We start from the raw sequence: 17399 nt of genomic DNA, 5'->3' as shown, positions 1-17399 counted from the left end.
GAACAGAACAGTATTAACATATGTAGGTGGAGAATGAGTGGGGAAGGTGAGATCTATAACAACAAACAAGGGATATCAAGCATAGTAGGCTTAGGTGGAAGCAAGGTGAGGTAACAGTAGTACAGGTATTGTTTAGGAGAAGCATTAAGAAGTACCACTGCAAGACTGCAAATCCATATTATATGTTATGTAAATTTATGGTAACAGGTTCTTCCATCGGTTCTTAGTAAAACAACATAATAATAAATTAAAACCACTATATTGCATATGTTCTACAGGATTAATTTATTGAGGGTAACCTGGTTTTGGCTTACAAGGCCATCATCAGAGTTTAACTGCCTATCACCACCAAAGAAGTCACAATATTCGTAAAAAAAAAAAAAAAAAAAAAAAAAAAAAAAAAAAAAATAATTGGAAAATATCTTACTCATCTAGAATAAGGCACACACACACACACACACACAGTAAATGTCAACTTTAACAGTGCAGTAGTTATGCAATTTAAAAGGTAAAAAGTTGTACAATAAATAAATATAAAGGAAGCAAACAAGAAAAAAACATTAACACTAAACTCTAAAACAGTGCCTACATAATTGTTTACATTATAAACAAACCCAATAAAATAAAATAAAATTAGTACTTGACAATGCTGCTTCAAGAGATATTACACTTGGAAAGTGATACAGAAACAAATTAAAAGAAAGAATTAACAATCCTAAAAACAGCACATATGGAGTACATAGCAATCAGCAGAAAATAAAATGAAATGAATAAATAAAGGGAAACAGAGCAATATGAAGGAACAGATAGTGTGGGAAGTGATGAAAAAGTGAAAGGGGAAGTATTAAGCTGTATTTGGTCATTTAAGATTAAATCATGACTGTGAGCTAGAATTTTGTTGATTCCCAGGGCTTCAAACATATTGAGTCTTTGGCCTTTGTTTGCAAAGTGAAGGAAATGGGACTGTGGCTGGTAGTTGTAGCCCTCACTCAGTACATGCTCAGAAAATGTGGAGTCTTAATCCTGCAACCTCGAGCTGTGTTCGTGTTCAGCCAGTCTAGCTGCATGTCTCTGCCTGATTGACCAATATAAAACTTACCACAATCAGGACAAGTAATTTTGTATACCCCCTTGTTGGACAAAGGCCAACAACTATCTGTTGGCAGCCCTAGAAATTAATGAACATCTAGCCCACAGTCCTGATTAGACTTCTCAACTTCACATAATACTCTCAGTTTTCCATTATTTCCCATACTATCTCTTATTTCATATTGCTCCATTTTTCTATATTTATTCATTTCTTTTTTTGTGAGTAAATGAGTATGTACTCCATATATTCTGTTGTTATGACTTAATTCTTTGTTTTAATTAGTATCTGCATGAATTTTCATGTGTAATACATCTTTAAGTACTATTGTGAAGTACTAATTTTGCTTTACCTTATTTTATTGGGTTTGTTTATAATGTAGTGTTATATAATCACAGTTTTCAAGTTGAGTGTCTATGTTTTTCCCATTTGCTCCCTTTTATTTATTTATTATCTTTTAAACTGCATTACCACCACACTGTCAAAGATGACATTTACTGTATGTTTGTGCTCAATCCAGATGAGTAACATCTTTTCCAATGCCGTTTGCAAATATTATAACTTCTTTGGCGATGACAATCAGTCAAAGGCTGATGATGGACTTTTAAGCTGAAAACAAGTTAGCCTGAATAAATTAATCCTGTAGAACATATGCAGTATAGCACTTTTCATTTATTATGCAAGCTAGAGTACAATTTATGACTTGAACTTCAAAACAAAAATGGCAGTCAATAAATAAAACAGAACTGGATGAATGTTAAATGAAATGTGTTATTCAAATTAGCCTACACACCATCTCCTAAAATTGTCTGAAAATGGCATGGGCTTGGTTTTGAAATGGAGAAAGATCTAAAAAAAATGTAATGTCATTCATGATCAATGAGCTGAATGAAGTCTGTTGTTATGAATTTATATTATTTATAGCTGCTGAAATCATGGACATGTTTCAAACATTATCTTAATGAACACTGTTCACTTGTTAAAATCATCTGACAGGACATCACTAATTTGAAATTCGGAATAATTGGGATAAACTGGAGCGAAGAAAGATAGGAGAAGGAAAAATCTGGAATACACTCACAGATGTATGAATCTGCCAAAGTATAACTGAATAACTATAACCTAGCAGCTCTTTACTGTAGACATTCTTTAGATAAGGGTGGAGCGGTGATTTTCTTTAAGAACAAAATAGCTTATAGGTCTTTAGACTTGAATGAATACCGTATTGATCAACATTGTGAGGTTTGTGGAGTTGTAATCTGTACTGATTTCTCTGAAATTACTGTCCTTTCATTTTATAGGGCTCCTGCAGGCAAAACCTGTATTTAGAATCTCTGTTAATTCATCTCTTTGCAAAAACAAAAGCTATTATAATTGTAGGTGATTTTAATGTTGACTTTCTTACAGATAACATGGGAAGAAATGATTTATCACATTTAATGAATTCTTTTAACTTAACAGCACTGGTGGATTTTCTCACTAGAGTCACACTAATTCTACAAGTCGAATTGACAACATCTTCTTAAACAGCAGTAGAATTCTAAACATAACTGTAAAACTTATATTGAATGGGCTCTCAGACCATGATGGTCAACTACTTTCAATTGATAGCGTTAGCCCTCTTTGTAAGAACAACTCCTGCAGTAAAACTTTCAGAGTAATTAACACATAGACTATCAATAGCTTCTGTAATACCCTACAAAAAGTAGACTGGGACCAGATTGAGCTCTTTGACATTGTTAATGACAAGTACAATGCTTTTCTAAATGAATTTATCTGCCTATTCGAAGCGGCCTTTCCTAGAAGGACTGTCAAATCCAAACGCGAAACCTACTCTAATAAAAACTGGCTAACACTGGGCATTAAAACGTCTTGCAGAAGGAAAGGGAATCTGTATGCCTCACTCAAATCCAGTTATAGTGTAGAAAAGGAAAAACATTACAAACTATACTGCTCTATCCTTAAAAAAGTGCTAAGAAGGGCAAAGAGTATTTCTATAAAAGCAGAAATTTATGTCTCTAACAAAAAAATTAAAACCATATGGGGCATAATAAAAAGGGAAACAGGGAAAATCCCTGCTGCAGAAAACACAATAGAAATTAAAACAAATGATACCATTCATGACAATGTTGAAATAATCACTGAAATTTTTAACAACCACTTTCTAGCATCAGCAGTACAAACTGGAAAATCATATTCTGTTAATGAAGCCATGTGATCCCTTCAAAAAGCTATTAATAAAAAAACCAAGCAGATTTAAGTGTCTCCTGTCACAGTACATGAAATTGAGAATATAATTAGAAAGATGAAGAGCAAGAATTCTGTTGGCATAGATGGTATCTCTTCAAAATTACTGAAGGAGTGCTATAAGTCGATAAGCAAAATACTGTGCCACATATTCAATGAATCCATCCAGCACGGGATTGTTCCTGAGAGACTAAAGTTTGCTATTGTCAAACCTCTCTTTAAAAAAGGCAATAAAGCAGACTTTACCAACTATCGGCCTATCTCCCTTTCAACAACTTTTTCTAAAATTCTTGAGAAATTGGTTCAGAAAAGACTTCTTGAACACCTCAAGCATTATAAGGTATTAAACAGTAGTCAGTTCAGATTTCAACAGGGTGTATCAACAGAACAAACTATTTTTTCCTTCACTCATCAAATCTTAGAGTCTTTTAATAATAAATTTTCACCTGTTGGTATCTTCCGTGACCTTTCTAAGGCCTTTGATAGTGTTAATCACGAAATCCTCTTAGCAAAGGCTGAATATTATGGTATAAGTGGCTCAGTTGGCTCATGGATTAAATCCTACCTAGCTGGAAGTAAGCAGAAGGTCATGTTGAACGACTCTGAGGGGTACTCTGTGTCATCTAGCTGGGGCTCTATTGGCTGTGGTGTTCCTCAGGGCTCTGTACTTGGCCCCCTTCTCTTCCCCATCTTTATCAATGACCTTCCCCTGTGTACTAGATTTAAAACTCACTTTACTCTTTTTGCTGATGACACCTCTATCCTTATCAACAAAACTCCCAACCTCAGTCTTGAAGAATCAGCCAATATTGTCTTTAGTGAAGTATGTAATTGGTTTGTAAATAATGGGTTATCACTAAATGTTAACAAGACCCAGTTTGTACATTTCCAAGTAAGGAAAAAAGTTGAGGATCAATTAAGTATTACATTGAATGGTAGTGCATTACTGCAAGTTGAGTCAACCAAGTTTCTGGGTGTACGCATTGACAACAGTCTAAAATGGTCTGAACATATTTTGCACCTCCACATAAAACTCAGCTCAGCAACATTCGCTGTTCATATTATTTCCACTGTATGTGACCGAGACACCACAAAAACTGCTTATTTTAGTTATTTCCATGCTCTATTGCTGTATGGCATAGTTTTCTGGGGTAATAGCCACTATCCAAAAAAATATTCATTGCCCAAAAGAGAGTTATTAGGATAATGAGCGGAGTCCAGCCTAGACATTCTTGAAGGAACCTTTTCAGAAAATTAGGGACACTGACAACTGTATGCCAATATATCTACTCCCTGTTATGTTTCATTGTAAAAATGGACAATCGTACAAAACCAATGATTCATACCATACCCACAATACCAGGAGGAAGATGGACCTCCACTATGAATCAAATAAGCTTACTATTGTACAAAAAGGAGTCCATTACATGAGCTGCAAGGTGTTCAATGCTCTCCCACCATCACTGAAATTACTTATCCATGAGCTTCCCAAATTTAAACTGTGGTGTCACCGCCAGACACCACACTTGCTAGGTGGTAACTTAAATCGGCCGCGGTCCATTTAGTACATGTCGGACCCGCGTGTCGCCACTGTGTGATCGCAGACCGAGCGCCACCACAAGGCAGGTCTCAAGATACGGAATAGCACTCGCCCAGTTGTACGACGACTTTGCTAGCGACTACACTGACGAAGCCTTTCTCTCATTTGCCGGGAGACAGTTAGAATAGCCTTCAGCTAAGTCCATGGCTACGACCTAGCATGGCGCCATTAGCCTTACATAGTTTGATAGTTATCGTATGAAATGTCTCATCAAGAATGCTGTATTCACACCAAAGAATAAAAGATAAGTATTCGAGGAGCTGCATACTTTTCTTATTAGAATTCACTACTTATCCTGTTCCAGAATTCACGCCCGTCTGCGTTAGATAGCGTGCATTTCAGCCTCCTATATCTACAAGGTGTTGGCACATTCACCAACACATCATAAACAACAGCTCAAACAGTATTTACTAGATAATTTCTTCTATTCGGTAGAAGAATATTTCAGTAGAGTTAACTGTAATTGATTTTTTCATTTACTAACTTGATGTGCTATTGTGCATTACGATACTCGCAATCACTGTTAACATTACTGTGTCTTTCATTTAGCTATTAAGATCTACCATTTTTTTAATGTAATTTTTTCTATACCTATTAACGTGTATTATGTCTTATACCAGATATCCTCTTGCAAGAGGTACATTTATGTATTCCTTTTGTTTTATTTGTAATAATTCTGACACATCCTACAGCCATGCAAATGTCTCGCAGTATTGGATTTATGGGATATAAATAAATAAATCTCCAAATCTTACTGCAGGTTTTCTCAAGGAAGTGATGGATGCAAATAACCCTGATGTATGGTTACCAACAGTGCAGACAGGTTACTGATGGTGGGATATTATCTCCTGAATCCTCCATGGAAATAAAAAAGGAGTCATCTAGATTCTACACTCAACAGGTGGTGATGATTCATTATGTTCTTTGCTAAATATACTGAAAATGATTTCCTTAAGATTCCTAGAGAATTATATTAGACTAAATTAGTACTTGTTCCATAGATCATGAATACGACACTTCGTAATGATGTGGAATGTGTCAGGTTAATGAAAGGTGTCTATACAAGATATTACATTACACAAAATATTACATGACACTTAATTTTTTTTGTGGTGGGTGGGGAAATTACCCACTTACTATATCCAAAAATTCATCTAATTAGTAGAAGGAGTTGCCATTCAGAAATTCTTTTAATTTCTTTTTAAATGCTATATGGCTATCTGTCAGACTTTTGATGTTATTAGGTAAGTAACCAAAGACTTTTGTGGCAGCATAATTTACCCCCTTCTGCGCCAAAGTTAGATTTCACCTTGAGTAGTGAAGATCATCATTTCTTCTAGTGTTGTAACCATGTACACTGCTATTACTTTTGAATTCATTTGGATTGTTAATAACACATTTCATAAGTGAATATATATATATTGTGAGGCTACAGTGAAGATCCCTAGCTCTTTAAATAAGAGTCTGTAGGATGATCTTGGATGAGCTCCAGCAATTATTCTGATTACACGCTTTTATGCAATGAACACTCTTTTACTCAATGATGAGTTACCCCAGAATATGATGCCATAAGAAAGCAGAGAATGAAAATAGGAATGGTAAGCTAATTTACTGAGATGAATATCGCCAAAATTTGCGATGACCCTAATAGCATAAGTAGCTGAACTCAAACGTTTCAGCAGATCTTCAGTGTGTTATTTTTTCCAGTTCAACTCCTCATCAATGCATACACCTAGAAATTTTGAATATGCTACCTTAGCTACCGATTTCCGATCGAAGTCTATATTTATTAATTGTGTCATTCCATTTACTGTGTGACACTGCATATACTGTGTTTTGTCAAAGTTTAAAGAGAGCCCATTTGCAGAGAACCACTTAATGATTTTCTGAAAAACATTGTTTACAATTTCATCAGTTAATTCTTGTCTGTTGGGTGTGATAGCTATACTTGTATCATCGGCAGAAAGTACCAGCTTTGCAGCTTCGTGAATATAGAATGGCGAACATCAGAGGACCCAAGACCGAACCTTGCGGCACCCCATTCTTGATTGTTCCCCAGTTTGAGAAATCACCAGTTTTTTGCATATTATGTGAACTGCTTATTTCAACTTTCTGCACTCTTCCAATTAGGTATGATTTAAACCATTTAAGTGCTGTCCCATTCATACCATAGTACTTGAGCTTATCTAGACGTATTCCATGATTTACACAATCAAAAGCCTTTGAGAGATCACAAAAAATCCCAATGGGTGACTTCCAGTTACTCAGAGCATTTAATATTTCATTAGTGAAAGTATATATAGCATTTTTCATTGAAAAACCTTTCTGGAAACCAAACTGACAGTTTGTTAAAACTTTATTTTTAAAAAAGGTGTGAAGCTACTGTACAATACATTACTTTTTCAAGAATTTTGGATAACACAGTCAGAAGAGAGATTGGGCAGTAGTTGTTGACATCAGACGTATCCCCTTTTTTTATGTAGTGGTTTAACAATGGCATACTTCAGTCTATCTGGGAAAATACCCTGCTTCAGAGAGCTATTACATCTGTGGCTAAGAATCCCACTTATCTCTTGGGAACAAGCTTTTATTATCCTGTTGGAAATGCCATCAATTCCATGTGAGCTTTTATTCTTGAGAGAGTTTATTATCTTCCTAATTTCAGAAGGAGAGGTGGGTGGAATTTCAATTGTATCAAATTGTGTGGGTAAGGCCTCTTCTATTAACTGCCTTGCTTCTTCTAATAAACATTTAGATCCTATTTTCCCAACAACATTTAAAAATGATTATTCAAAACGTTTTCTACTTCTGGCTTGTTGTTTGTCAAGTTTCCATTTGCTTTGATGGTAATGCCGTCATCCTGTACTCTTGGTTGTCCTGTCTCCCTCGTAATAATATTCCAAATTATTTTGATTTTGTTATCAGAGGTACGAGGGCGGTTCAGAAAGTAACCTCCGATTGGTCACAGTGCAGGTTGTGGGGGGAGTAGCGACGCCATCTGTGCGTTCACGCACTCAACAGGTCAGTCGGCATCAAGCCGTGGTCGAGTGAATGTCGTACCTGCGCTAGTTTAGTTTTTGTGGCAGTTTGAAATGTGTGCTGCAATAGAAAACCCCGCCAAATGTGAAGTGCGTGCTGTCATAAGGTTTTTTACAGCCAAAGGATATTCTGCAGCAGCTACTCATCGTGAGCTTTGTGCCATGTACGGATCAAGAGTTATGAGTGAAGGATTTGTCCGTGAATGGGTACGTTTATTTAAAAGTGGACGAGAAAACGTTCATGATGAAGAGAGGAGTGGTAGACCATCATTGGTGACTGACGAACTCGTTCAGACAGTTGATGCAAAAGTTCGTGAAAATCGACGTTTCTCAATGTCGGAGTTGTCTACTGGTTTTCCACAGATTTCTAAGACTCTCTTGTATGAGATAGTGACAGCAAGATTGGGTTACCGTAAGTTCTGTGCACGATGGGTGCCCAAAATTCTTACCGACCACCACAAAGCTCAAAGAATGGCCTCTGCATTAGACTTTCTGTCACGTTATGAGGACGAAGGAGAACCATTATTAAACAGAATCGTGACCGGTGACGAAACCTGGATTAAGTACGTGAACCCTGAGACAAAAGAACAATCAAAGATGTGGGCACATTCAAATTCGCCTACCAAACCAAGAAAAGCCTCGCAAGATTTTTCTGCCAGAAAACTGATGGCAACGGTGTTTTGGGATGCCAAAGGGGTGTTGTTGGTTGAATTCATGGAACGTGGTACGACCATTAATCAAGACGTGTACTGTGAAACAATAAAAAAGTTACGACGGGCTATACAGAACAAACGCCGTGGTATGCTGACTTCCGGTATCATTTTTTTGCACGATAACGCCCGTCCTCACTCTGCTCACAGAACAACGGCCCTTCTTGAGTCCTTCAAGTGGGACGTTATCAACCATCCACCTTACAGCCCAGACCTGACGCCAAGTGATTATCACCTCTTCATGCATTTGAAGAAATGGCTCGGGTCACAGCAGTTTGATGATGACGAAGAGCTCAAAGATGCGGTCACAGGCTGGCTCCAGGCACAAGCAGGTGATTTTTATGCAGAAGGAATTTCAAAGCTTGTGAAGAGATACGATAAGTGCCTCAATCGCTATGGAGACTATGTAGAAAAATAGTGCAAAGATGTAGTTGTAAGATGTATATGTTAAAATATTTTTATTTAACTTCGTGTATTTTTTTAAATCAACCGGAGGTTACTTTCTGAACGTCCCTCGTATTAATAATCTCAACATCCTGTAATTGGCTTTGAAGTCACTTGGTGAAGCATAATTTGCTGTAGACAACAATGAGTCCATGGCATCTTATGAGAAAATATAGTTCTAAGCTTTATTATTAGTGGAACTCCATTACCAAAAGTTTGTCTCCATTATCATTGGCTGGTAGAAGTGGATGGATTGTGGCTGGCCAAGAGCCTCTACTGTTCAAACAAGTATTTATACGGTTTCTCACAAGTATCCCAAAAATTATGCTGATAGTCTTGTGTTTATTTAGTGATATGTTTGAATGAGTTCATGAACTGTTGTTACAATCACTTGCCTATTCCCACATTATAAAATATGGTGTCAACTGCCCTAACTTGTTGAAAAGCTGCAATGCTCTCAGAATATATACAATGTGTAGGTGATGCTATCCATTCAATCCTGAGGATTGCCACTACATTCACACATAACTACTTGGCAGCACAGAATCCAGTCTGTCCTGTTTAGCCTGCATTTTGGCAATTATTGTAACAGGTGTATTCAAGTCAGTAAGTGGTCACTGGTGTGCACATCACTGACCATTTCCACAAAAGTACTGTCACAGGAATTAGTATCATCATGAGCAGTTATGCATGAGCCTGTAGTAGTGTCAAAGTGTATACTCTCCCTTACATTGAATAGAAATAGGCTTTTAATTGAATGAGATTTTCCAAGATACAACTCTCGGTCAGGAGTTCTTGAATTCCATAGAACATGAAGTACATTAGAAACGATACACAGAGTTGAGTACAGTGTGATGATGTTAGTGAAAATCATTTAGTGTTCTAGTTTATGGCGAGATGTACAGCAGACAAGAGTTGGTAAGGTTGCACTCTACAGCACTTACACTGATATGGGCCCAGCTTTCAATTTGATCTCAACAAGGGGAGTCATGGAATTGTATACATCTACAAAGATGGCCCTTGTGTATTTGGCCCTTGTTTTTGCTGGGACATCTATTACCTCACAGCACAGACATGTCAGATTCTTTAAATATCTCTTGTAGTCACAGACAGAGTGACCTGGTCTGTGCCAGTGGTGTCAGCCTCTCAACATGTATTCTTGTAACCCAGGTAATGAAACCTACATCCCCTTAGAGACACACAATATTCCACTGTCTTGCTGTAGTGTGCTGAAGCAAGTTCAGAGGTTACAGATGTAGAGGACTGGTGGTTATTATGAGAGTCCAGGAGTTGCTGAATTCCCTAACTCACCAATTTTGATGAAGTTGTCTGAGGTGCTGGACACTGGTCATGATGTAGAAGGCAACTAGTAGCTTACCAAAAGGTGTGCATGTGAGAGGGAAAGAGAGAGAATATTCATAAGAATTAGAAGATACATTGCATACCTAAGTCCTACATTACAATTCAATTCATATTTCCAGTACGTTTAGTGTACAATTTAGATCTCCAACACATCGAGTAGAAATTTGGAACTGCAAAAAAATTAATTCAATCCCACTACATATCCTGAACTCACCGCTTTGTAGGTGTGGCACTGACTGAGTACTGGTACAATGCCAGACAATTAAGTGAACACATCAGAAGGTGGACACCCCTAGCAGTTACACGCTTAATCATATCAAAATTGTACTTCTTCACCTGTAACAAGTTCGAGAACAAAATGTATTATTATGTACATTTGTATTTATTTGTGTAAACTAGTATTCAATCTGCAAAAATTAAAAAGAAAATACTTACCTTGCACCAGTTACATGGAACAATTCTCCGATTTGCCAGTATGAACACATTCATACAGGTTCTGCAACAGAACCTGCGAGGTACTTCATCATAATACGCCACGTAATTATCTGCATTTGACAGGTCAAAATATTTCCTACATACATTACACTGATCTGCAAACACACAGATAACGAATAATACAGTAAAATTGAGACTATGAGAATAGTAAGGACACAAAAAATAAAAAGGAACATTTGGAAGAAGACATTACCAATTTTATTTTATTTATAGAATCAATATTCAGATATAACATGCCAATTTTCAAAAATTATCTGCTATACAAATTCAAATAATAATAATAAAACACTTTCACCGCACCAGACTAAGTTTTCATGTTTTGATTTAACTATTATGTTCCAATGTTGAAACGACAAACCTGCTGACATTCTAAGAGGACCAGGTTCCCCCAGTTACAAGATTTTTTTAAAACAATGGAGGTGCAGTTGTGCTATTTATATTTTGATCTTCAATGCAATACTGGAAAATCCAAGGCAGAATATAAATAACAGAACACTATATATAAAGTCAAGCAGTTGATACATGAATGGAAATATCTGACTGATTATGTTCTTCTGAGCAGAGTTCACAGTCAAGTAGAACTCTTTGAAGGACAAAGGCAAAAATCTTAAAATGTAACTTTAATTTCAATCATCACAATCGCAAGTTTGGTCTTACGTTCATTTTCAAGTATATTGTAATGACAATACAGTTGAAATTAGAATTATGGTGACTGAAATTTTTTTTAAAAATTCAGAAAGGTGGGCCATGGTAGTTGTCACCAATAGAACCCCTGCCAAAGGCCTTATCACCACTGAATGCAGCTACTCTCAACATCCTGTCAATTCCAAACCCACAATGCCATTCGTACATATGACAAACTACATCCTCACATTCTTTTTTGAGCAAAAAAATATAAAAATACATCTGTGATTGAGTGCACAGACATTCACAGCACTCTCATATGCCAACCTGTCATGGCTCACTTGGAAAAATCCTTCCTGGCCACCCAGGATCCTTCACGGTCACTGATGTTCAGGTTCACAGATAGTAAATTCAAAACTTTGAACCAAGACCAAGGGGAACACACTGTTATCATACCTCCACAACCTCAATACATAATTCCCTACTTGTTCTCCTGTTTCTTTTCAGTTCAGCATGCCATATCCTGGATCTCTTCTTGCACCTCTTATGTGGCCCCATAAAAAGCTCCGTTTGTTTGAAACCCATCAACAAGATTTTCTTTCAAATGCTGCCATTCTTTCAAGATGAAGGTATCTCCATTGCAGTCTTGCTACCCATGGATAACCCATCTGCAGTAATGAGAGACTCCTTACTCAGTAAGCTGAAGGCTTGACAAATATGCACAAAATCCCAATACTAATCCACAAACCAATCTCCAATGCCACATCCTTCCTTTGTCTCCACAGCCCCAAACTATCTGTGAAGGAGCACACTACTTATTACCGAACATAATCCTGGCCCAGAACAGATTAACTGTATTGTCACTTAGGACCTTGACCATGTTATATCATCCCCTAAAATAAGAAATAGCCTCCCAAAAATCCTCTTCTACTTCTCTCATAGACATATTTCACAGTCCACCCAACCTATGAAATATCCTGGTTTTTCTTTATACCACTCCTACATCCAACTCCTTGCTACATGGGTCACACCAGTACAAAAAGCTGAAGGGCAATACATGTCCGAAGCATCCAATCAACACATCCTATTCCAGACATCACAGGTCTAACCTACACCATTAGTGGCATTGTCACTTATGAAAGGCACCCACATCTTATACCAAGTCTACTGCAGTTTCTGCACAGCCTTTTACATGGTCATGGACACCAACCAGTTATCTGTCTTAGTGAACGGTTATTGGCAAACCATAGTCAGGGTGAAAGTTGGGCACCCAGTGGCACAGCAGGATACCAAATATGACAAGAGTCCTCTGCGTTGCAGTCAGATAGGCTGACTGCTCAGCTACAGAGATCCCTTCCATTGCCTTCTCAGCTGTTTCTTTCTTTTCAACTGTTTGTTCTTACAAACATTTCTGCCTCCTTTCTGTTTCTCCACATCTGCACTATATAAATACTCCTGACTCAAACCAAGCTTTTATTTGATATGACTTGGCCTGCCTATAGTATTCCCAACATCTCTTATTTAGCTATTATCACAGAAGATACAGCAACTGACTTTCCCTTCTGCCAGCCTTCAGTAATTTATATCATGATGCTCCAGACTGTTACATCAAAACACATTACATAAAAGAACCACAAGAATAGGTTAACTTATAGGTCCACTTTTATTTTCATTTTTTGAATAAGTTTATTTTGGGGTGAAAAGCACACAAACTGTGTTTTGTTTAATTCATATTTATTTAATGGAAACTAATGTTTCTTTTATTCAATCATATTTCGAGCTATTTAATATTACATTCCCAGCCTGTGTTATGACCAAAGACTGTCACTTTTGGCAACTTTTCTTTTCGAGGCATATTTCGTTGCACACTTTATGGATGCTAGTTCATATAAAGCAGTTAATGCTGGGCTGCAGCATACTTTTCTCATGTTGGATTTTTTTCTGTTTTTAATAGGTTTCATGTAGGTTTACGCATTTTATTATTTATATAACTGGTAATGACTTTTAAACAAGAGTACACTGAATTAAGAGAGTATTTTTTGACTATAACAACTTTTTCCTATAAGCTATCGAAAGTTTCTCAAAGACAGTTCACAGCTGAAGTGTTCATGGACTGTCATTAGCTGATACTCATGTCCAAGTTTTCATTTTTCTCCTGCATTTACATTACTGCATCACAGTTCAAGTATGGAGATGCTTTTGATGGCTTAGCAGACTAATCCTGGCATGAAACATGTGACCACATACGTTACACATAAGAAGGTGGAGGGAATGGCTGGGCTTGACAAATTTTACATCTCTGACATTCTTGCTCAAAATGTATGACAGTAGCTGAAGTAATTGTGCGCCAGTGATTATGATCTTCTGCTGTAGCACATCAATTACTCGGGTCAATATTTAGACTTTTTAGATTCTTCTGAAATTGGTTCTTCAGAGGAGCACCATGGGACTTCACTTCACAATAAAAAATTTGTCAATGAAGTCCATTGTTTCTCGTTCACTGGACATGCCCAATCTATCGGAGCTGGTGATCAGCAACTGTGGCTTTTATACTGTACATCTTTGCCTTCTCAAGAATAGTAGTGGTTGATACGAGGTCATCCCATTTTATGTTCATAATGTATCTAAGATTCTGTTGGTTAAAGTGTTGTAATTTCTTAAGATCACAATGATATTGTGTGCAGGTTTTGCAACTGTAGAGCAGGGTAGAAACAACTGTTTGATACACCACCAGTATGGTGCATAGTGTCAGATCTTTATCTGGGTAAAGCCTATGTAGGAAATGTCCAAAAGCAACATGTGGAGCACGAATCCTGTTTTCTCCATGTCCTTTTACAATGAGCAATTAGTCAGTAAGATACTTCCTAGATAGAGGAAGTCATCTACTTGTTACAAAGGTGTACTGGAATAGAGATACTGAAATCTGGAGACTGTTCCAGGAGCTGGCTGTGAAGTACCTTTGTTTTTTGGCTTTTGATAGTCAGGCCAAACTGTTCATATGCAGTACTGAAACGATTTACAGACAGTTGCAGCTCTGTGGGTGTGTGAGCTGGAGAAGCACTGTTGTCTACATATTGCAGTTCAGTAACTTAAGTCAAACTTGTGGGACCTTTCAGAATACTGTCTGGATTTTTTCAGATAGATATTTTCAGAAGAGATTATTAATTTCCATGCAGTTTTGTCATGTCAGTGACACGTTTTTATGTGGTGAACTTTTCATGAGATGACATATCTTATTACTAAATCACTGATAAAGATATTTTGAGTCTGTTCTGTATCCAGTTAAATTTGTGGCTGATTCAGTCAGCAGATCTGGTACCAAGAATTTTGCTAGACACAACAACCACTTACACACTGCTAAGAGCACTTTTCACCTTTAAATAAGAACTACTTCTATGGGAAAAAACCAACAGAATAATCCATTACAAGGACAGTTTACTTCATTAGTTGAAGTAACACATTGTTTAGTGCATTCTGCGAGCTTAATCAAGTGGGTATTTCCTTCCTAGCCTGGATTTTCCAGAAACAGCACACAGAGAACAACTTTTCTCCTGACATTACTGGTGCTAATAAGGACTAACTTCTGCTGAAATCTCATAATTATCATCTCTTACACATGCAAATAAAAAAATTTAACACACAACAGTTTTGTCTTAAAAAAGCTTGAAGAGCAAATCTAACAATTACAGAATTCTAAGTAAATATACTATGTTAGTAAATCATTATCATTATGGCCAGTTTCTCACCTGCAATAATTCTGTTAACAAATTTAAATGCAGCAAAACATGGTTCACTGCACAATTTGTTATAGACACCATTCAACATCACTTCGATAGTCACCAGCTTCTCATTATTACAGACAGCACACTGATGAATTACTGGTGGAGGTTTTTTATTACCACTCATGTAATCATATTTTTCCATACATTTCTGGCTGCAAAATTCCTGAAATTCATATGCAAATTACTTACCACTGCTTTAACTGAAGAAACATGTCATAAATTGCACATTCCCATAAATATTTCAGCATTTTAATGACTGATTTATTTTGGCATGAGTTTTGTTGCAAAACCATTGTACATAAATCACATGTTCATAATTCTGATGTTTGTGTTAACTGTTACAACATTTGTTGATGTTGATTTTATGTCCGTAGTAGTGGAAATAAAATGAGGCAGCTGACTTTCTCAGTAGATGATTGCGGTGTTTGCATTTAGGCTTTAACTTGTAATGTCAAATAAATGAAAAAAAAAACTGATTTAAACAATATAATATTCTGCAGGAGATGATCAGTTATATGAACAGAGGTAATACATTACTCAAAATTGAAGAGAAATTGTAAAAAACATTACATGAAGTGTCGTTGAGTGTCATTCTTCATAAAACTTCATGGAAAGTAGTAACTTCTCAGTTGTTAACAATGTTTGCCATCAGCATCTACATGGGAGACTACCTCCAGAGGTCCTGGTACAGTGAGAATATACTATGCTTTTCTGTCTATTTGCTCTGCTCTATCCGAAACCAGTGGTGAGGCAACTGTGGTGCACTACAGGCCATAGATGAAAGGGGAGCTGTGGAGATGTGTGTGGATGAACAGATGTGCAGCTGTTGAGCAACTGACAGGCCATATGAACCAAGGGGCTAGCAACAGTGTCTCCTCAATGTCTATTCAGCAAATGTTGCTGCATATGGGGCTCCACAGCGAGCACGTTGTTCATCCACCTGTACTGACTGTACAGCCATGCAACAATCGTTGGTAGGGTCCAGGCCAGAGAAGGGAGCATTATGGCCTGTGGTGTGTTTTTATGGCATTCTCTAGATGATCTCACCATTCTGGAAGGCACAATGTATTGACAAGTATGCATCTATCCTTGGGAACCATGTCCAGCCTGACATGCAGTTTGTCTTTTATGCGGCATGAGGGCATTTACCAGCAGGTCAATGAAATGTGTCACACAGCTTGGAGTGTATTTATATGGTTTGAAGAGCACCACGATGAGTTCACTGTACTCCCTGGAGTTAAACGCAATAAACAGTCTGTGTGATCACATCAATCAGATTGTTCATACCACGAATCCTCAACCGAGGAACCTAGTGCACCTGCCCATGGCACTGGAGTTGGCGTGGCTCCACATTCGCATTGGTACCTTCCAGAACCTCACTGACACACTTCCTGTATGTCTGTGGAGCAAAAGGTGGTTATTCAGGCTTTTGACAGGCGGTCATAGTAATGTGACTGAACTATGTACATATATGGTTTCTATATCCTTATTTGAAGATGTAACTTTTTTGTTACTTTTACATCAGTTGCTTGTTCAGATATTGTCCAAACAACTTAGTGCAAATATCTGAATTCCATATGTGGCAACTGATGGTACTACTCAACAGTACTATTAAAGATACCACTTTTTCCTTTAAATAATTTCCTTTTTGGAAACAGAGAGGTTTGGGGGGCTTGGCTCCCTTCTGCACCTTTCCAGTCATTTTTATTTACCACCTTTACTGTGTTGTCTAAATATTTTGATTTTTCTATGCATTCCAGTTTTTGTCTGCACTGAAGTAGCATTATAAAACTCTCCACTTGATTTGGCTTATATTTAATTCGCCGCCTCTTCAAGGAATGTGGCAACGTATCGAACCCTAAAGTTCCTTCATTTTTATTTATTTCAAAGCTTAGGCCCAACATTGTTGATTCCAGAGAAAATTTATTCCCTGGTCTGCCAAAGCCCCACTTAAGTGCAAAGAAATTAAATGACAGATGTGTGGGTGCCCAATAATTTTGCAGCCATTTT

General features: G+C 37.2%; 1 protein-coding gene across 2 annotated transcripts in view; it reads right to left on the bottom strand.

Annotated features, from left to right (window-relative positions):
- The window catches only part of LOC124721476, a 454829-nt gene that overhangs the window by 102221 nt on the left and 335209 nt on the right, over positions 1-17399 (bottom strand). For both annotated transcript variants that reach the window (XM_047246471.1, XM_047246472.1), the window contains exons 8-10: positions 15354-15552; positions 10924-11078; positions 10703-10824 (exon numbers count right to left, since the gene is read on the bottom strand). In XM_047246471.1, the coding sequence (XP_047102427.1) occupies positions 10703-10824; positions 10924-11078; positions 15354-15552 (476 nt within the window). The remainder of the gene's footprint in view (positions 1-10702; positions 10825-10923; positions 11079-15353; positions 15553-17399) is intronic.

This window comes from Schistocerca piceifrons, chromosome X (genome assembly GCF_021461385.2).
Source record: "Schistocerca piceifrons isolate TAMUIC-IGC-003096 chromosome X, iqSchPice1.1, whole genome shotgun sequence".
NCBI classification, from domain to species: Eukaryota; Metazoa; Arthropoda; class Insecta; order Orthoptera; family Acrididae; genus Schistocerca; species Schistocerca piceifrons.
Note: the sequence above shows the minus strand (reverse complement) of the source record. Positions and strands in the feature narration are given on the sequence as shown.